The sequence below is a fragment of the Acipenser ruthenus genome, chromosome 7 (assembly GCF_902713425.1).
Source record: "Acipenser ruthenus chromosome 7, fAciRut3.2 maternal haplotype, whole genome shotgun sequence".
NCBI lineage: Eukaryota > Metazoa > Chordata > Actinopteri > Acipenseriformes > Acipenseridae > Acipenser > Acipenser ruthenus.
Window position 1 is genome coordinate 7,011,062 of NC_081195.1, and position 21,880 is coordinate 7,032,941.

The window sequence follows — 21,880 nt, forward strand, 5'->3', positions numbered from 1 at the left end:
GGTGGAACTGCTATGCTATAGGAGTCTTATATCCAATCCTGGATAATTTTATTTCACACTTAATTTAAAGCCAATGTACAAGATGCCTCTAGTAGCATTATCCTAACTTTTGATCTACACTAGTGTCTGACTCTCGGAGTTCCAGCTGAAAGATAACTCTTGCTCTGGAATCGTAAGAAACCACCGCGCAGTCCCAGCACCTCCGCCGCCACAGGTATTCCGGAAGAGCCCGTGCTAAGGTCGACTTCCCCGCCGCTGGAAGATGTGTTTCACCACCGTTTCAATAGCGCTACTTATTCCGCTACGGTAGTGTTTGACTGCTTATAGAGACATACTGTTGCAAACACTAATTAGTTTAACCACATTATCCAAAATAATGTTACATTTTATACCACTGAAAATAATTTAATTGCTTATGTATTTGCGGGTTTCAGCTAAAAGTGAACAAACTTCCTTGTTTTGGAAGCTGAAAAAGCGGCTTTTCCGGAGGTTGCGGCACTGTAATCTACACACTGCGTAACCAATCCGCACAGTGAATTAAAAAAAGGGCGGTCCTTATACGATTCCTCCTGTTTTAAAGGTGTAGTGCAGCTTTTAAAGAACATCACTAAAGGATGTGAACACACAGCCACAGCAAACGAAAATACAGGTTTTTTTTCTGTTTGAGTTGAGTAGAAACACTACACTGAAACAAGTTTTCAGAGTTTATAGATCCATAATAAAAGAGACGTGACAAAAACGTTTGTGAGTTAGCTTTGTATAACCACAGGAAAATAAGTTGTTTAAGAATCTAATGGACCACTTCCTAGTTGCACCAAAAGGCAGTAAAAATGATATTGCCAAAGAACACCAGAGCTCTTTTTTTATAACTCAAATATTCTATTTCTTGAATATGTATAGAAAGAATAATGAGTTACAGTGAATACTATGCACGTGTGATAGCTTATTGTCTACAGTGAAAACCAGTTAATAAAATAACTGGTTAAATGAATACATTGCATGTTGTAATCAAAACTTGCTTTTCGTTTGCTATTCATCCAATATAAAACCTACAGCTTTATTGAATCAGCCACTTGATGTGATCGAAATGAAGGTGTACAAACATTAGAGGGCTTTCACTGGATAATGCAAGAGTTCTGCACCCGTCTACAAAACATTCTTTATTAATGAAGCCAATATCAGGATCATACAGAATGATGTTCGTTAGCGATTAGCATTTACTGTCTACAGTTAAAATATGCATAGCATTTGTCTGTAATCAAGCTAGCACAGGTAAAGTCTAAGCAAAATGAAAATGCCAGTTTTTTGGTTTTTAAGAGGTATTTATGCTTTCTTTGTCAATTCACTTTCTAGACATTATTCTTAGGAATAAAATGACAGTATGGTGACACAGTCATTATAGCAGCTATTAAATAGTTAATCAAATAACCAAAACTGTGACTTTGTGTAAAAATGTAAAAAGTTAAAAGAAAAAAACACAAAAAACATTACCTTTAAAAAGAAGTGGAGTATTGTGCCTTTTTAAAAATGTGGTTTAGAAGATGTATGTAGATATACTAGACATATCTAAATAGGTATGCAGACTGTTTATAAAAACGAATATACATATTAACACTTACATCATTTTATAATTAAAAATAAACTCTGATATGCAAAAATCATAAAGTATGCAAAGTTCTTTCAGTTTTTTATTGTTTAGAGTAGACAGGGAAATAAAACAAAAAAAGAACACCATTTATGTACCAATAAGGACTCACTTAGCCTTTGCCTAAAATCAGTGTGAATTATTCAAACTCAGTATATTGCATTGTAATTGGTCAAAATTATTATTTTACTTAATCTTAGTAATAAGTAACATTATTATTTGCACTGTCATTCAAAAATCCACGATCCATATATAAATTAAAATATGTAACATTATTTAAGAAGCTTTTTTTCTTCTATGAGTCTAACAAATCTACCACTTAAATAAGAAAACAACATTGTTCTAGGAAATATTATTTACCCATTTTCAGAGTGCATCCAAACATCTATAACTTATTTAGTTGTGCAAGGCTTCAAAATAGTTGAGGTCAGTAAAATATAAAACTTCCCTATACAATGCCAATTCTTTTATGTATTATTATTTTAGAAGAAATATATCCTGTTTCAGAGTAAGAATTCTATAGAAAAATCGATCATGCACAAATAATTCCAGCCATTATGAACCCCAGCAGTATCGGAAGAAGCAGACATTTAACAAAACAAGCATGTGGTAAAATACATCCGAGATTCTGGGGGCATCTAAAAAAAAAAAAAAAATCACATTCTGTAAAAGTGAAGTTAGTCAATTTAATTGCACTTGAAACTGGTAATAGTTACAGTTAAAATGCTAATAAAGTGCAACTGAAATGCAGTTAGAATGCAGTTAAACTGCAATCTCACTGCACTCTTCTGATCTGTTCACTGCAGTCATTCTGCTTGTCATTTGTGATGTAAAAGGAGCTATTGTCCCAAGCACAGCTCAGAACTGAAACCTTGAGCATGCTTAAACTAGTTTAAGCATGGTTTGTAGAAAGTTTGGGGAGGTCAGGTCTTGGTGGTCTCACAGGGTGATTTGGTGGAGGTGGCGGGGGGCGATGGGCTCTTCCGACATCCTGATTATAATATTGAGCACTGAAGAAAGAATGAAGGAATGTCAAAGTTAAAAGATATGTTTTCTATGTGACTATCAGTGTGCCTGGTGACTGTAGCTCCTGCCACAAAATGCATGGTTGTATACTGCAGCCAACCAGACATACACATTTTATTTTCTTTGTACTCACTTCTTGTAACACTAACGGCTGGTTTCATAGACAGAGAGTAGCACTAATCTTGGATGTCCTTACCTAAACATCAGGTAGTCCAAGATTAGTGCTAAATGGGGTCTGTGAAACCAGCCATATATTTGGTTTTCCTTTTTTTGAAATTTTTTCCTGGAGCTCAAACTTGATGAATCCCGTCAATATTGTTGTAAATCAATAATCTTAGATATTGATTTATTTTAATTTTGTGGATTTCAAACGTCAAAATTAAGAAAAACAAATCTGTTGTATTTTGTATTTCATTATTTTGTGGTGCTGCTTCCCAAAGATGCAAGGACTGCTTCAGTCCTGTTCCATGTTTTGTTTCTGCACCTACAGCAGCTATACTGTAGATGTAAAAGTTTTCAGAGTGGAGATGTTTTTTAAACTAAAATAAGTCAGTTAAGTGCCCCTTTCAATTTGAGTTCTACTTCAACCAAATCAGTTATTTAGTGACAGGTGAGATGCTGTGCTGTCAGTGGGAGCCTTTGTGACGTCCCTTATATAAAAAGTTTACAGTGTCCTAAATATCACAGGATGTTCGGATATACAATCCTAATGAAAGTCAAAAGTAATGAGATTTCACTTGTTCTATAATAACTAATGACTGTATACACAATCAAGTACAATATAAAACATGTTATTGCAGTTACCTTTGTGGAGGACCAATGACAACCGTTTCAGTGGTGGGGATAGGCTTTTAAAAACAAAGCAGAAAACAGTTGAGACATCAAATAAGTAGATGCTTGTTACACGAAAACAACATATAGTAGGATAATGCACATTTTACACTAAGCATCTCTTAATATTTCATGCAAAGATTACAAAAAAACGATTATTCGATCATTCATATCACACTCTCCACTTGTGAGGGTCATTGGTGTTGTATGTATATATTTACCGGATTGTTTCGGGTATTATTTTGCCCAGGTCCATTCCTTGGTCCTCTATTTGCAGCTTCAGTGCGCTCCCTGTAAATGTTACATAGAACAATTTTTACTAACAATACATGACAGTGCTTTCTGAATTTCACAATGTAATTCTAATTCCATGGCTGTCCCTTTCGTTTTCATCCTGAACTGACATAGAAAATAGATCTCTTAGTTTCTGTGGTACTGCCTCTCCGTTATTCCAGTGAACTGAAGCTGGGACTTCTTGGGAGCGAGGAGTCCAAGGCTGAAACACACACTAAGTCTTTTGTGCATCTGTCTGTTGTATATGATTGGATGTCAAGGGGTAAACTGACCTGTACTGGGTGCTCTTTGATTTCCGACATCTCCTGAACACCATTTCCCGCTTGACAACGATGAAGATGATCGCAGCGACCACAGGGACCACCAGAAGGAAGAATACGAGTAGCCCGTCTCGTAGGGATGTATCTAAAAAAAACAAGGATGAGAATCCTAGTTGGCATGGCAGCTGATATGATAGTAATAGTAATTGTAATAGTAATAATAAAAGCAGAGGTATTCCTAGACTCCATGCCAGGGATACAGTCCACACTGCATCCCTGAGGAGATCCCTGGGATATCCAGCTCTAGACTCTGCAGCTGTACCTATGTGCGGGGGGCCGCTGTCAATACTCCCTCCGTAGCCCCTGCTGCTGCAGCTCGGGGGGGCCCAGCTTTCGTCACAGTGGCAATTGCCGTTGTTGTTGCAGATCTAGATAGAGATAGAATGGTAAGGGCAGGTTTTTCAAGATGTGTCTAGTACATGACTTGTAGGTTCAGAATGAACCTGGATGCAAACATATCTCCTGCTTTAAAATGATGCAGAATTCCACTCTACTCATGTTCCCTCAAAGACTCTCATTCCGGAACAGTTTGGTTTGGTCCTTTTCAGTAGGACTGTACTGTGAGCTTCAGTAAACATACATGACACCAAGCACCATTCACAAAGCATTCAGCGTTTTTGTAAAATCTAATGCAAGGTAAAGCACAGTTAGGCATTGTAAGGTCCGGAGAGGTATGGTAAAGCACATTAAAAACCTGGCCAACCATGGTAAACTATGGTAAATGCATAAAATAACTATGGGAAAGCTGCAAAATTACTATGCAAATATACTGTGGTAAACGTTAATGAGGGAGAACTAGCAAGAAACATCAACACCAAGTGTCCACTGTCTAGATATGGCATATACAGTATTCCACACTACCTGAGCACTGGCAGACAGTGCTATGTATGCGCTTTCGGAAAGCTGGTTTAGCAGAAACATTTTGCTTCACTTACACCATTCCCATTGCACTTGTTCTGTATGTCACAGTTAAATCCGAGGCCTGTGGCGTTTGCGCACTGAAAGTTCATGCAGGCCTATGGAAACAAAAGAAAGTATAGAAAACAGCCATTTGAATCTGATGATGTCAGTTCTGGACAGTATAGGGAATTACATGTGTAACTTCCACAGCAGAAAAAAAAGATGTAAAACTTCTGAAAAATGTATGATACATAGGTTATTTTCAGGTGCGCTCTTGAAAGGTATGATATCTGTGTTATTGCAGTATACATCCCAGGTTTGTTTATTTTAAAGGACATTGACATTTACTATTTATGGTTAATTGTTCTGCACCACAGCTAGGTTCTGGCACAGATACTGAACAAATTGGACTGGGTCCTGTTCGGTACTGTATGCTAAATCTAAGGGTTAATATGGGTTACAAATTAGCAGTACATGCCAGTTATTGTTAAATCTCTAACTAATCCTTCTTATTATTTTATTTATTTATTTATTTTATTTTTTTTGCGGGTCGCCATTACCTTCCCTTTTTCACAGCCACTCCCCCGTTTCACATAGCCAGCGTCTGTGACATCTGTCCCCAAGTCGAAATCCGCGTTCACACACGTAACGCCTCCGGTTTCCTTCAATGTCACTGTTGCGCCAAAAGGGAGGTTGTTCGTGTCGACTCCGATACACTGCAATTTCCCACACATAACGTTCCTGAGGAGACAGAAAAGAAAGGAGAGTAAACGTATTCCGCCGGGACGGGAAGCAACTAAAAAAAAAAAACCTTTGTTTTGTTTGTTAAGGGCTACTTACTCTCTTGTACACTTGATATAATTGGTATCTGAGGGTCCACAGTTCCCAAACCTGTCACCTCTCATATTGGCAGTGATGAAACACATATCGGGGGCCTTGCTTGCCGCTGAAAAAAATCCAGATTCGCAATTAGGATGCAGATCCTCGCAGACTTTTTCATTTTAGTTCCCATTCATTTGTTTAAAAACAGGTTCACATTTCATGAAGAGGCAGCATTTATTAATTTAACAAGTTCCTATAGGAAATCCCAGTAATGAGCAGCACTGGTCTACCCAGGTAAAAACTAGTAGTTTGCTGGTTTTCAACTGGTCATGCTGGTTAAAGATCTGGTTAAGCTGACCCAGAAACAGACAGGTAATTTACAATCCTTTACACTACAATTCTTATGCCAATTTTATTTTGCTGTGAACCTCACACACACTTACTTTTACCGAAGAGCTTGCGACACTGAGCGTCAAAGCTCTGGCAAAGGCCATCAAAGCAGTAGGCAGTGTTGTTGGCACAGGGGTACCCGTTCATGATGAAGAAGTCGCCTGGACAGAAGCCTGTGTTCCCAGTGCAGTACTCCGGGAGGTCACAATAATCGCTGCTGGCTCTGCATGGTGTTCCTGCCACTTTGATCTAGAAACAGAAACGGGTCACCTTTTAATATCACCCCTGTGAATGTCACCCTCTGCCTACTATCACCTCACTGAAATGTCCAGTATGATTCAGTGATTGCATAACATTCACAAGCAAGTAAGTTGCTGTGCAGTATTGAAACGATCTGACATATACAGTAAATAAGCATAATGCAGCATACAAAACAGCTCTCTTATGAAAAATATTTGTATACAGAAAAACAGGCATGTTTGTTGCATCAACACTTGTGTGTTTTAATGCACACTTTCCATACGATACCCATTGCTGTAGTGTTACAGATCTGATGCTGTAGTGGCCCAAACTTCTTTCTGATGTACCTTGCAGTTATCACAGCAGCTTCCTTCTGCACAGGAGGATCCAGACGAAAACATGCATGTAGCCGCATTGCAGCATTTATTGTTGCATTTCTGGAAAAAAAAGGGGATTGCAATGGGTGACAAAAGCACAAAACAAGCTTCATTTATTGCTACTAAAGAGTAGATCGATGTCAATAAGACTCATATTGCACAGAAATTTCACCCATTCCAGGTTTTAATACCAGCTTGATTAGCCATGGTGTATAGGTAACAAGATCAGGTGTGTCATCTTAAACTCATAGTGAAACCAGGAGTGGATCAAACCGTTATGCAATGGGAGTCTTATTTCCATCCCTGGTAGACTGGTCAGACAATTCTTTTTACTACATTTGTAAAAGGTTTCAGTACCTCCGGGGGTCCGCAGTCACACTGCTCTCCTGAGTCCACCACATTGTTTCCACAGACAGGAAGGGTGAAGATTTTGTCAGGGGAGGGGGGGTTCATGAGACAGCGCCCACCCCCTTGAAAAATCAGATTCTGAAAGTCATTTTCACTGCAGCTGCTAAACATGGTCCCTCCTCTGCAACGAGAAAAAGACAAGAACGTTTCTTGCTTAGTTTTTCTAATGATTTTATATAAAAGGTGCGATAAAGTCGGCACTGAAAATAAACAGCATTAAAAAACAACAACTGGAGTTAAACTGCTGTGAACATGCAGCAAACTGTACAAACACAACTGGAAGAACAAGAAACACATTGTCATCTGTAACTGCAAATTGAGGCCACCATCATTTGATCTACATTGGCAGGCAAAGCCAATGGAAGAGCAGCTCCTGATCTCATAGTCAAAGCATCTTAATGTAACTGTGGCAAACATGCTCATTTTATTTGAAGTGTTTATTCAAGTTAAATTTAGGCAAAAGTACATCTGGGCAATCTTATTACTTTATGAAAATGTGTCTAAGGCCACTTTGTTTACTGAGAAGAAACGAAAATGGCAGTGACTTGTTGAAATGTCTGCTTTATGTGTTCTTTTTGCCTGAAATACACACAAGACAACATGTTCACCTTCCATATGGCATCCTTTGCTCTGTAGTTAATTCAGTAAAGTGATCCATTCACAAACTATTCTTACTTCTGGGGTATTATTTTACTTAAATACAGTGTTACATATAATGGCTTTAAACATGTTTTGTAAATTAATGAATATTCAAATACTTGTCTGAATTTTATAGGGAAATCCTAACATTAAAATTCACGCAAAAAACGCAATGGAAGCTAAATGAATAAATTAAGTGTTGTTTACTTTGCTGCGGCGTCCATGATACAAGCTGTATTGCAGGAACACTTGGTGTTGTCATGGTTCATCCCCAAGTTGTGTCCGAGTTCATGAGCAACAACAGTCGAGAAGTACTGCAGACTGTCGTAATCAAACTTTAAAGATAAAAACACACACACACACACACACGTCAGGCTATATTTCACACTCATCTGAGTGTGTCACACACTCAATATGATAACATCCCTTATATTATTCATTACATCCCTTTCATTACTACAAACAGTGGATGTCAAAGTGACAGTGAATGAACTCTTTGTAGAAGGATTGCTTCATATAACTGACAAGATTGCTAGTCAGGCACAACTAGAGAAGACTACATCTTAAGGCAAACGCATCCAACAAGTATGCTAGTTACATCCCTCTGCCAGGTTTTTAAATCAGAGCCATCATCAGTCTACTAAAACCGCTAATCACCATGACCAGCTGTTCTGTGCATGTACAAATGGAAGTGGGACTAAGGACAGACACTGGGGTACAGAATGAAAACAGATACCCACCGTATTGATTCCACCACCAGTTCTGTTTGAACAAACTGAGCCAACAAAGGCCATCCCCAGGACTCCATCGTATGCACCCCGTCCACTGAAACAGACAACAAAAGAGAGAGTGTGCAAGTTTTGCTTATTTATGTTGTTTGTTCTTCATATGAAACACTGCATTTTCTCAGCCTACGTTTATATATATATATATATATATATATATATACTGTATTATTATTATTATTATTAGTTTATTTAGCAGACGCCTTTATCCAAGGCGACTTACAGAGACTAGGGTGTGTGAACTATGCATCAGCTGCAGAGTCACTTACAATTACGTCTCACCCGAAAGACAGAGCACAAGGAGGTTAAGTGACTTGCTCAGGGTCACACAATGAGTCAGTGGCTGAGGTAGGATTTGAACCGGGGACCTCCTGGTTACAAGCTCTTTTCTTTAACCACTGGGCCACACAGCCTCCTTAACACACTGGACCACACAGCTTCCTTAACACACAGTATTAAGGAGACAGAGCACAAGGAGGTTAAGTGACTTGCTCAGGGTTACACAATGAGTCAGTGGCTGAGGTGGGATTTGAACCGGGGACCTCCTGGTTACAAGCTCTTTTCTTTAACCACTGGACCACACAGCCTCCTTAACACACAGTATATATATATATATATATATATATATATATATATATAGCACAAGCACACGTTTAATTGTGCAATTGTGGATGTCAATAACTGTGCACTGCAGAAACGCACACATTTACAATGATAAGAAGATAAAAATGAAAAGACTATGTTATTAGACACAACTGGCTTGGGTCAAAGCTGTGGTGTCTGGACCTCCTAATTGAATGTCCAGCATGCTTTAACGAAGCGGACTCACATGATCAGGTGCCCAGCATCATGCCTCTTCCTCGGCAGGAGAACGGCCTCTCTCCACGAGACGAAGCGGCTCACAACCTGCCCCGCTGAGCCGTTCACATCGATGGGGTTGCTGTCCTTCCAGATCTCCAGCCCCGTCAGGATCACCTGGATATTGATCATTTTGTAGTACTGGAAATGGGAAGCAAAACCGATTTGCTATGGCCTCACGCTTATACAATAAGTTTCTTATAGTGCAAGCATACCAAAGTATAACAAAGCACAGTGTAAGCCTGGTAAAGCAGAGGTAAGCATTGTAAAGCACAGAGAGGTACTGTGTAGTAAAGCATTAAAAAAAAAAACATGGCAAACCAATGTAAACTATGGTAAACGCATAGTATAGCCACGGGAAAAGCAGGGTAAAAGGTGCACAAATACAGTGCAAAGGGCATTGCGCTATAAACATGCTGTAACCTGGTGTAGATACTAGAATATCATTAGAGAAAAATACTGTAATATTATTCCACTGTCTACACCTTGCTGTTGTGACATAATAACCCCTACAGTGATACAGCACAATGTATTCACCTGGCTTTTGTGACATACTGCATAAACTTTTATTTCATCTTGTATCGAACCCCCAGAAGAGTTACTTAACTGTAAGCCAACTGAACATTACTGTAGCTCTTAAATATAACAGGCATGTGCATGCAGAGAACTGCCCCGACTCTGAAACAATGGCAGATCCATACATCTATTGAGAAAGCACCAATGTGTGAGGGACTGTATTATTTCTGAAGTGCTATCAGTCTGAAAGTATAACTTTCTGTGCTTGTGCAGCAAGTGTTTGTTCTACTGAGGGTCAGATTCACACAGCACTCCCCGTCACATTGCTGAAATGAATTTACAAAAAAAAAATTTCCACAAGGGATCCAGAAGCCTGAAGCTTGACCCACCCCATTTATAAGATTGGCCAGCTCCACCACTTCTTCTTTCACAGCTGTCTCATTGGACTTCTTTATGAGATACTGGAAACAAAAAGGGTTACATTAGTTCATATTATGACTTGTTCTGAATTTCTTTCTTTATTTTTTTTAAAGGTTGACATTATTAAAAAAAAAAAACAACAACACTCACCCTCAGGTTGTCGACAACCAAAACCAACTCCACATAATGAGTCTGGGGCAGGGCTTCACGCTTTTGCTGAAGATCAGAGAGAGACAGTAGTGTTACAATCACTACTCAGGAAAGGGAGCCATGGAAGATCTGTAGAATGTCATAAAAGACATTGCCTCCTCCTCCCTTTTCCACCAACTCCAACAACAACCGTCACATTTACTTTTTCTTTGTTTTGAAATCTGTTGTATACCCGTGAATGCCATTTATATTTAAAAAAAAAAAAAAAAGAACGAAGATATCCCATAAGAAATGCCAGCAAAGAGAATGCTTTAATTCATAAATAAATGTACCCTGAAGAGCCTCGTCATGGAGTCCACACTGTGCTGGTATTGGTGGGTCTCCGTGTTCTCTTCCTGCCAGGTATCATTGGAGACTCCGCACACGAAGGGCTGGTTCTGAGCATGCTCCAGCTGGTACAGAAGGTGCTCGTTTGTGGACGACTCTGCCACAGGATCGATGCCATAGCTCTTCTCACCAATGAAAATGAGTCCCCTGCAAACAGAGGTGTAAACAAATGGCTTTTTCATTCAATGCTGGTGCTGCAGCAGGCATCACGAGAGCACCCGCTTGTATCTCTGTTAAAACACGTCCACATGTGGATTCTTTTTCCATTTAAAGCACAATCGTTATAGACACAGTTGTTTATTTCTGGTTTGGAAACTTTTCTTTCTGAAAAGAACTTGCGCTAACGATGATTTGGAGTGAAGAAAATTGAGAATCTAGCCCAGTGTGTGTCTGCGGTCCCGTCTTTCTGATCTCTATCACAAGCCATATTATTAGGATATTTTGTCATATAAATACATTTGGTTTTGGTCCCATGATGGTTGAGGACCATGACAAAGGTAACTGGGAACTACTACGTTGCTTGCTGTTGACATTGGGGTCATGCCCGGTTCAAACCACTTGAGAAATAATTCCATTGCCACAAGGTAAGACATACCTGAGACCGGAGCATGTACTGAGCATAACCAACGAGTCTTCAACTTTCTCCACATGGCCGTGGTAGTAACAGTGATCCTACAAAGCAAAGTTTAAAAACACAGGTTAACACATGCCGTACATCCATACCTGTGGATGCTCATTGTACGATTGTACGGTTATGTATTATTACTATTTATTTCTTAGCCGACGCCCTTATCCAGGGCGACTTACAATTGTTACAAGATATCACATTATGTTTTTTTTTTTATTTTTTACATACAATTACCCATTTATACAGTTGGGTTTTTACTGGCGCAATCTAGGTAAAGTACCTTGCTCAAGGGTACAGCAGCAGTGTCCCCCACCTGGGATTGAACCCACAACCCTCCGGTCAAGAGTCCAGAGCCCTAGCCACTACTCCACATTGTGTAACAGTAGGAAACAAAGCAGCAATGTTATACAAAGCCGCTGCAACATGTCAATCAACTTTTTAGTTCCTGTTAAACACCAAGTCTTCATTGCTGAAGAATGTTCATAGGTTAAACATACCTCAGATGTCATGATTAACACATTTCCTAGTCTTTGTCTCATATCATGTCAATGATGATCTTTGATTACAAAACTTTGCCCCACCCTCCTTCCCCACGCCTACATTGAATTAAAGCAGATTTTTCTGGTACTGAGGCTCTAAATGCTTTTATCCTGAGATCAAACAACATGGTTCAATCTAAATAAACAAATTTCTTAAAATGGGCCGCTGGCAGCACAGCGGCAGGAGTCAGACGTAAAGCCGAATGATTGAAACACAGAGCAGCGCTTTAATCAAAATCCAGGACCTTAAAAAAGAAATACCAAAACCCTTGCTGCATAATAGCTAAGGGCAAGTATTGTGAACCTAGAGACAACAGCCTCCCTCTCTAGTATAAAATCTGTGACTGCACTGTGGATTTTATTCACACCCGCCCTCCTCACCCAGTACTTATTGATGAAATATCTTACCTCCGTTTTTGGGTACGAAGTCAATAATTTGCCATTTTTGTCATACGAGTACTGCACAAAATCTTTAGCTAGAAAGTCTCTGTAATAAAAAAAGAGCATATTTACCAGGGCATGCAGACAGGTAAACAAAATAAATGTGACATCTCAATATTTTTTAGCTAAGAAACAATTCATTAGACTACTTCATCCAGCTCTTGTGGAGCCCAGTGGGGTTGCTCAGCCTCTTTTGTCAGTTCATTACTTTTATGTTTAAACAAACTTTGGAATTATACTAACTATTTGTCCAGGTACCACATTCACAAATGTTCTCACCATGTGAGGCAGGAGTTACACTGCTCTTATTTTTCAGGCATTGGACACTTAACCTGGAACCATTTTCTCCAGAGCATGCGTTTTTTATTTATCATTAACCACAAATGAAGGAAGCCCCTCCCTAAAATGTGGTCCACTTGAGCTGGAATGGCCATATACAGATATACAAAAGCACATTTCTAAAAGTCACATACTTGTTCTTGTTCAGGTGGAGAAAATAATTCTCTTTTTCAATCGTAACAGAATATGACAGATTGTCCTTGTGAGAGTCCTGTAAGATTTCACATGGTCAGTTAAAAACAACAGGTTCATTCTTAAACATTATACAACACCTAAAGGTACATAGGACACGTGGGAACACACAATAACAACTAAGGGTTAAGAACAATTTCATTAGCAGATGGTTGTAAATGTACAGTAAAATTTAAAGAAAAATAAGTAATTAAAATAGATCATTATAACTGATATTATTCTGCATTAATGAATTGGTAAATCTTTTTTTTTTAAATAAAGAATTAATTGCGTGTGTGTATACACTATATTGATATACTTATACGCATGCAATGTATATTTATCAGTAAAATACAACTAGAGATTTTAAACCCTGAAAGATTCCCTTTAGAGAATACAGCTTCATCTCTGCCCTGTTGTCCAAACCTGTTTGGAGTCGTGAAAGTGGTCAGCCTGTCGCCTCTCCCTTCTTTCCACAATCTGAGGAATGACAATGCTGTAGCTAGACAGCCTGGCCGTCTGTTCAGCAAACGTAGCTGAAAACATGCAGAGAAGAGACTTACTTAGCCCTGATGTTGAGTCCAAAGCAACTAAATTGGAACATGATCCCAATACCTGTTGTTGTTATGATTTTCATGAAAAGGGGACCACTGAGAAGACTGCTTCTGCTAATCAGAGGTAGAAAATTGGATTTTAAAAGCTTTGACCACCATTACATGATCACAGATTAACAAGCACAAACAAACAAACAAACAAACAAACAAACAGAAACACGAAGAAGCCTTTAAAGATCTTGGGTTGAATCAATACTCTTTCACATGCACATACAATACACACTCAGAAAACACTGGTGCTGAATCTGCACACTATCTAATGTTCAGCTGCATTAGAAGGGTAGTGTGCAGAGAGCAAGAGGAACCCACATGCAGGTTAAGCAAGTCAGAAATACAATGACATAGTTCTTATTCTAATGTAAACTTGTTGTTTCACATGATTCAGGTAGGCAGGCAAACAGCTCTGCATCATTCCTGTTTTGGAATAGGCGTGGCTATGTAACTTCTCGTTATTTAGATCTGACGACTTATTTTTTGAGGTGGTGTTTAAATTGTAGCGTTCTTGGTTCCTGCAGGCAGGAGCATCACACAGGGCGAGGCAATCCACACACAGGTGGAGTACGGGCGCGAACCCGGGACCTCTTGCACTAAAGCATAGCGCCGATACCACTGTACAAAAGAGCTGGCTCCCTTGCAAGGAGCGTATATCGGGCTTATGTCTTTGTGTGTGATTACGTCACCTACCAGCCCTGCTGCTGCCTTCCCCCATGCACGCTACACTATATATATATATATATATATATATATAAAGACAGCTTGTTTACGTACTGCTTTTTCCATCCATCTGAAGAAGGACTTGTAGTCCGAAACGTCCTGATATAACTGTTTTTTTTTTTTGTTTTTTGTTTTTTATCAATTATTCACATTTTTGTGTACTAACACTACCTTTTTCTGTTTGATTTTGCACCTTTCGGTACACAGCAGTTTTCCTTATATATATATATATATATATATATATATATATATATATATATATATATATATATATATATATGGCGTGTTTTAATTCAGTTATTGGCAACAATATGTTTGAGACAACACTGAAATTATAAATGAATAAATGCAAGATAGAAGTTTATACTGATCAATGGTATCACCTGAAGAATCGTGTTTCTCCACTAGAGGGAGGGCGCGCTTTGTCGTAATATTGACGCACAGAATAAAACCGGGAACAGAAATTGACAATACACCCGTTTCAAAATGTTCAATTAAACTTAATTAATTAAAACTATTGTCGAAATCAATTTTGAAAAACGGTTGTTCGGTTAAGTAGCAACGATAATTAAAATGCTTCACGCGAAACTTACATGTGACTTGCATAATTGTAATAATAACAATAATGTAATTGTCTGAATGAAAATATATTTTGATATTTATGTTGAGCTGTTAACCAATCAGCAAGAGTCGGGGAATATTATACCAGCCTTATATTCTGGCTCACCAGATTAGTATAAACTACAGTTCATGACCTCGAAATGTACAGTAACGGGAGTACTACTAAATCCATCTGTACCATTCCACGAACAGGCGATGGGAAAGTAATTAAGTCGAAGCAGCTTTTAAATCAAGTGTCTTAAAGTCAGACAACACCTAAACAACTTACCGTGTAAAATTATTTGTAAACAAAACTATTGTTTTCTAGCAGTGCAGGTGGAATAACTGCCCGGTTAAGACTAATAAACCCCGTTTTTAATAATAATAATAATAATAATAATAATAATAATAATAATTGAGATATAATGTGTTTATTGTTTTACCGTAGCATTGAAAATAAATTAAGGTAAACTGTATTTAGAAACGTTTAGACTACAACACACATTTTCTTTTTAATAATGAACTCCATACACTAATACGTGTTTGTTTGTTTGTTTGTTTTTACTGAACGTATTTGTAGTTATAATCAGCTCCGATTCACCGTTCCCGTTGGCAAATCGAAATGATTTCTGTAACTTACCGTTTGTTATTATCTGATACAAACATAGTTCATTACCCTTCGCACAAAAGGTATAACTTAGATACATGTTGAACGTCTGACCAACTCACCTGCTGTTGCGGGCCCATTGTAAAAACAAACTGATAAAGTTAATAAAAATAGCCTTTGTTCCAACATAATTATAAATCCGACCGAATTGTTAGTCGTTCCATTGAGCCCTTGCTGTTCAGGTGAAGAGTAGGTCGCATCCAGGGCTGCGAGAGCTCTTCCTGGTAGGAATCTCGTTTTGTAATTGGACAGGTAGAACTCGTTTGTTGGGTATGTGCCATCGCATACCATGCACAATACCGATCACAGATACCAGCCTATAGTCAGGGTAAACAGAGGCGTACTCGACACAATTAAACTATAAACTGGTTACACCTGTTTTTTTTGTTTATTTTTTTTTTCCATAAGCGTATCCAATGCTGCAACTGGTTTAAAGAGTATGTAGTTTCTTTTAACTTTTTTTTTTTTTTTTACTGCCCGTTAACATTTTTTGCACATTTTCAGAGATGTTCTTATTGCAGTTTATTTTTTAAATCTTTGTTAATGTGCCTGGACTATGCGTTCAGGAGCTGCTTTTCAGTTCCAGATACCCGGCATAGACACCCGGTGTCTATGTATTAGTACGTTTTACAGTCCTCTTCACTTGTTCTGATATTTCTAATGATTCTAAGTGGTTCTTACTGCACTGACTTTGTCCTGTTTTTGTGCTTTGACTTCAGTCCAGGAGCAGTGCGTGAGTTGCAGTTGTCCAATTCTCTTTCACCAGACATGTACACAAATACAGTCTTGATCAGGAAAGGGTTTGTTTAGGTGCAAGAGCCATGGACAAAGTGAATCAAGTTTCATTTCCTATTTCTATGAACAATACATGTTCTCTTGCTTGTGATGACTCTTACAATTATACAGACACTTTGCTAATCTAACCTACATCACACACATGTCAATGGTGAAAGATAATCTAGGAATTAAGAGCTGGAAAAGAAATTGATATATTTATTAATAGTAAATAAAATGAAGTTAAAATGCACTCGAAAACAAAATGACAACACAGCTTGAAAAAATTACCAGACAGAACATAAACATTATGCCTAAAAGTTAAAAAAATAAACACCCACACAACTACTGATCTGTGAAAAGATAATAAAAAAGAAAGCACTGTTTACTTAGAGGTGAAGCTGCATTATTTAACTCTTAATATACTAATAAAGTTAAATTAAACACACTGTGTCAGATAGAACACTGATCTGTGTATTTTATTAAAACTTAGAAATACAGCACATTATTTAAACATGCCCTTGTCAAAGTAAAGTGATACCCATATGACCACATCAAATTGACCATATTGTAAATCATTTTTAAAGAAATAGTTTGTCACAAAAGTTTACGTCATTGGAGTTTTTACAAGTAAAGCTAAACTATAAGAATCAACTGCAATACATTCAAACTAGAACAAATCTGTATTATGGTGCAGGATCTTGCAGAATGAGAAAAATCTCCTTTTTTATAACCTAGTGGTCAACTATATTACAATGGTAACTTTATACATGTATTCTATAAAAAAAGAAGCATTCAGTTCAAACACAAACTGTTAAAGACAACAGTTTGCTACCAATTCAAATTAAATAAACAAAAACAGCCGCTGTACTCCTAGCCCAGCAGACTTTTTTGCTCTATGCAAAAAAAAAAAAAAAAACTGGAAAGGAACTCAAATTTAAAATATTCTTCAGGGAAGAGATCCCAGTTATCATGCTTGCCTCGTGGTATAGATCATCCCCACAATGCTACAGCTGCTGAACTAGAGAGAACAACACACTCATTTTAGAAAATTAAAGATTTCAATAAAGAAATTTCACAAATGCACTTTTCATATTTTGCCCATTACTAGAAAAGAATTGCCTACCCAGGTCTATCAGCAGCTCTATCCAGTAGCAGCTCTATCAGCTCTATCATTTTGATTTAATTTAGCTCATAGCTTTCTGATTTCTAATTGCAGTTTCTGGATTTCAATTTCTAACTTCTTTATCTCCAGCAGCATTTTCTTTTCTTCCAGTTTCTCTTTCTTCACGGCCATCTTCAAGCCAAATTGATTCTCATCTTCCTGATCGGAAACCATCTCAACACCGTGGCGTGCAAACAGTCTCCTACCTCCTATAGCTTCTTTGCAAGAACCTGAAAGTGCAATAAAAAATAAATAAACATTGCAACTTGTTGCCTGTTTCATTACTACATTAATTTAAATCTATGCCTTCAGCCAATGTGTTGTCCTATAAAGTCTTATAACAACTGCAATATCTCCCCCACCCTCACACAACCATACTTTAAGATTCTCAATAAACTATTAAACTAAAAAGGGCCGGATTTAAATCTTTTCAAATGGCTGTGCTCAGAAGGTTGTGATCAACCCACTGAATCACATAGACCCTTGTGAAGATATGAGATTCCCTACCGGCCCATACGAATGGGCTGACATTTCCTATTAACGTCCCATTCAATCGGTTGATGACAATCAGATTGGATGCAGATACTGTACCTTCCTCTTGTACGTGTGACCTATCCCTACATCCTGTCCCAAGAGAAATACAGCACACCCCATCATTATTATTATTATTATTTATTTCTTAGCAGACGCCCTTATCCAGGGCGACTTACAATCGTAAGCAAATACATTTCAAGTGTTACAATACAAGTAATACAATAAGAGTAAGAAATACAATAACTTTTGTTCAAGCAAAGTACAAGTGTGACAAACCACAATTCAATAATACAGCAGATAATAGTGATAGTTACATCAGGATATGATTAAATAGTGATAGTTACATCAGGATATGATTAAATACAAAGTACTACAGGTTAAACACTTGGCAGATTACAGTATTCTGAAGTACAGGATTAAATGCAGTAAAATAGGGGGCAGATAAGAGCAAAATAAAGCACATTTACATGAAGGGTGATAGTGTCCCAGGATACAAACAGAGGAGTTCTACAGGTGCTGTTTGAAGAGGTGAGTCTTAAGGAGGCACCGGAATGTGGTCAGGGACTGGGCCCATCAGGAATAATACAAGTACAATCCTATAATTGCCTACGAAGTAACCTTTACTTATAGTGATATACAAGCCTGGATGTGCATACTACTATGTTAATTTCTACTTACAGGCACTGCAACCGTTTGACTCTTCTTTCACTCTTAATTATTTAACCTGTAAGGGATAAAGCCCTAGGTTCAATTCTGGGAGATAATTTACTTCACTAAGATGAACACTGAAAAATTATATAAACCATAAAAATAACAGTGGTTTCATTTTACCTTTGTTTCAAAGGTGGAGCATTCATGGGAACTCACTCTGGACGTATAGGCAGACCTGACAATGATTCGATGGCCCTCGTACACACTGCCGTTCAGCCGACTGATAGCCTGCTGTGCGTTCTTTTGGTTGGCAAAATCCACAAAGGCGAAGCTTAAAAGCAAAGGCTTACAGTGGAAAACAATCAAATGCACTGAAATCAAATGCTGCACAAAGGTTGTGAACATCATAAACCAGACAGCTTTATACAGTATAAGACACAAGATATAACCAGTGAGGAGAATGCAACTACTGACAATTTGAAGACAGTTACTAGTTTTGCTTAAATACATTTTTTTTTCCAGGAATACCAAGATATTTAGCAGCAACAAATGCCCCAACCCCCAGCACTACAAACAAGCGCAGGTTCTTACATTGTCTATAAGATCAGGGTACACAACCAAATAAGGTAGGCGACTTCCACAGAGCTATGCCCAAAGTTTCAACTGAGTATGAAATGGCCCAACTTACCACTTCTCTTCTGAATGCACTATTTGAATACTGAGTGGATTAAATGCTTTGAACAGATCTGCAATCTCTTGCTGAATACACAAAACAAAATGCAATATATGTGTTATATGTTATATTCCCATTTTCATGTGGCAAATGATTCCACTGTTGCATTTTCTTATGTTCTGCAATACCTACCTTCCTGACACTGAAGGGGATGTTGCCCACATACACCTCACACTGTGACTTTTCCGCTGTTAAAATAAAATACATAAATTCATTGATTGTATGTAGGTTGTGGTATTTCCTATTATTCGGTTGAATTTGATTTGTGGATCAGTGCAAGCCAGATTTACAGGCTTGTCATGTGACTTCTTCAGAATTAGGTAATTGTGTGTTAGGGTTAGCAAACTGCTGCTTGTTCCTTGTAGAGGAAATCGTTTTGATGACTAACAAAACAGCACTGCTTTTTCAAATAACGTTTACCTTAACAAGGGTATGTCTGAAATCCAGAACTGTGTGCAGGTCTAGTTTGAAATCATTAGAAAATAAACCAAGAGTTAAGCACTATGCGTTTGCATTTCAATTCAAATCTATCGGAACGCATCTGACTGCTAACCAGCCTTGTCGTTCTGTGTTGCTACAGTATTTACCTCTTTTCTGGTAAATGGTTTCCATGGTGGAGTTATTTTTATCTTCAGGGTGTCCTTGGAAAAATACACAAATAACTGTTCAAGGGTATTGCAAAACCTCACATTTAAATCATTCAAAGAGGTTTTGTAATTGGTTCATGCATTTATTTATTTATTTATTTGTGTGTGCACGTTTTAAACTGCAGTTTGCATGCCTGGCCTCCTCTGACGATCCTGAGACACCTTCATCGTTTATTTGCGACCAAGCTGTTTTCCGAGAACAAAAAAAAACAAAAAACTTATCCAACAATCAATGTACACTTGCTGTGTTCTATACTTCCACGTCTTATACTTTTAATATACCAACAAACATAGAGTATAATTAAAATTATATACCGCTAATAAACGTACCTATGGTACCACCGTGGAAGGAAAAACTGCCAAATAAAATGTAAATTTAGACGTTCGTTAAAAATAAAATAGGTTAATACTTACGACACTAATGCAACGGTAACTTTGCAACTAAAAAGTGAATACAACTTTTTTGTATAGCACCTCGACTCCGAGCTCAGTGTCTCTTACCCACGTGCTCTCATTTGCAGCTCCTTTTCATTTCCACGTGTTTGCTCGGAAGTTGGAACGACAGCAGTGTCACATATTTGTAATTTATAGTTATCTTAGTTGTGGCATGTGTCTGTATTTTTGGTATGTTTATTAATAATAATAATAATAATAATAATAATAATAATAATAATAATAATAATAATAATAATAATAATAATAATAATAATGGGCAAAATCATTTTAAGTGGCATTGGTTATACAGAGGCTCAAAATACTGTACCCCAGTGAAGCCAAGATGTGTGTACCTCAGAATTAAAGGTGTAGCTGTGTTTTATTTCCTCAGCTTAAAAGATTTAGGATTTGCCATGTGATGAATAATACAAACTATACTGCAACCAGTAGCGACAGGAGATAACTAATGCTTGGCTACTTTTGTCTTAATTATTAAGTAGTCCAAGATTAGTAATCAGGGTGGGTTTGAAACCAGGGTTGAAATAAGGTATGACTATAGCAGTGTCCATATACCTCATGCCCCAAAGTGACATGGTGACAACCAGCTGGTTTCAAATCTTCAAAGCCAGGGGAAGGTTTGATAGTAGTGTGCAAAAGGCTCATCTATGTTAGAACCTATGAAAGCGATACTAAGAAAATATTGTGCAGCTGGTTTCACAGACACCAATAAACACTATTCTCGGACTGCCTTACCTAAGGTAAGATTAGATAGTCCAGGATTCGTGTTAATCAGAGTCTATGAAACCGACCAGTAGTGTTTAGCAAGGTTGCCTGCAGTACAATTATTCCAGACGGGCTATTCTTTTCCATAGTCAGAAATGAAAGTAACTCTAGTCTTTCTCTAGAATGGGTGGAATGCAGCATGCTTGCCCCCAGGCTGAAATAATGTCAGTTTTGAATTTGATCAGACAGATTTTTAATGTAATCAATAAAGATCAGCCATTTTCAGACGGTGTAACGCCCCTTCTCCACTGGCACATCCGACCCGGGAGGGCTGGGTATGGTACAAGTATGGGTGGCGCTCCACTGGCTATTTGTCGAAGGAGCCCGAAGGAGAACCAAACCGTGAAATTCCAGCCTCACAAGACATCTGAATCCGGCTGCGAGCCGAGCCGAGCCAGGGGCGGGGTTAAGGATTTTCGTCATTACGTTGCATCAGT

The 21,880-nt window shown here is 38.0% G+C and overlaps 1 protein-coding gene and 1 long non-coding RNA gene across 3 annotated transcripts; both read right to left on the reverse strand.

Moving 5' to 3' along the window:
- Nucleotides 1–1,675: 1,675 nt before the first annotated feature.
- zgc:174164 (uncharacterized protein LOC570656 homolog) lies at nucleotides 1,676–16,042 on the reverse strand. Its single transcript, XM_034025291.3, has 22 exons — nucleotides 15,784–16,042; nucleotides 13,553–13,662; nucleotides 13,090–13,166; nucleotides 12,584–12,662; nucleotides 11,604–11,680; nucleotides 10,954–11,155; nucleotides 10,622–10,687; nucleotides 10,441–10,512; nucleotides 9,507–9,676; nucleotides 8,633–8,717; nucleotides 8,100–8,227; nucleotides 7,203–7,374; nucleotides 6,816–6,905; nucleotides 6,282–6,477; nucleotides 5,857–5,962; nucleotides 5,577–5,757; nucleotides 5,052–5,132; nucleotides 4,379–4,484; nucleotides 4,069–4,201; nucleotides 3,724–3,793; nucleotides 3,476–3,519; nucleotides 1,676–2,655 (listed from the first exon to the last, which is right to left on the reverse strand). The coding sequence occupies exons 1-22, from the start codon at nucleotides 16,010–16,012 to the stop codon at nucleotides 2,538–2,540; spliced, it is 2,592 nt and encodes an 863-aa protein (XP_033881182.3). The 5' UTR covers nucleotides 16,013–16,042; the 3' UTR covers nucleotides 1,676–2,537.
- A 712-nt stretch (nucleotides 16,043–16,754) lies between these two features.
- LOC131737432 (uncharacterized) lies at nucleotides 16,755–20,771 on the reverse strand. Of its 2 annotated transcripts, XR_009329032.1 has the most exons (7): nucleotides 20,727–20,771; nucleotides 20,166–20,219; nucleotides 19,711–19,766; nucleotides 19,534–19,604; nucleotides 19,026–19,190; nucleotides 18,873–18,918; nucleotides 16,755–17,890 (listed from the first exon to the last, which is right to left on the reverse strand). It is a non-coding gene; the product is annotated as an uncharacterized LOC131737432 (long non-coding RNA). The 2 variants fall into 2 exon arrangements; XR_009329033.1 differs by lacking the exons at nucleotides 20,166–20,219; nucleotides 20,727–20,771 and adding an exon at nucleotides 19,999–20,136.
- Between the last annotated feature and the right edge of the window lie 1,109 nt (nucleotides 20,772–21,880).

Coding starts and splice junctions, on each gene's coding strand:
- zgc:174164 (XM_034025291.3), bottom strand. CDS start 16,012: ATGGTATGCGATGGCACATACCCAACAAACGAGTTCTACCTGTCCAAT. Junction 9,677..10,440: donor TGGCCAATCTTATAAATGGG/GTGGGTCAAGCT, acceptor TCCCATTTCCAG/TACTACAAAATGATCAATAT. Junction 3,794..4,068: donor TCAAAGAGCACCCAGTACAG/GTCAGTTTACCC, acceptor TAACATTTACAG/GGAGCGCACTGAAGCTGCAA.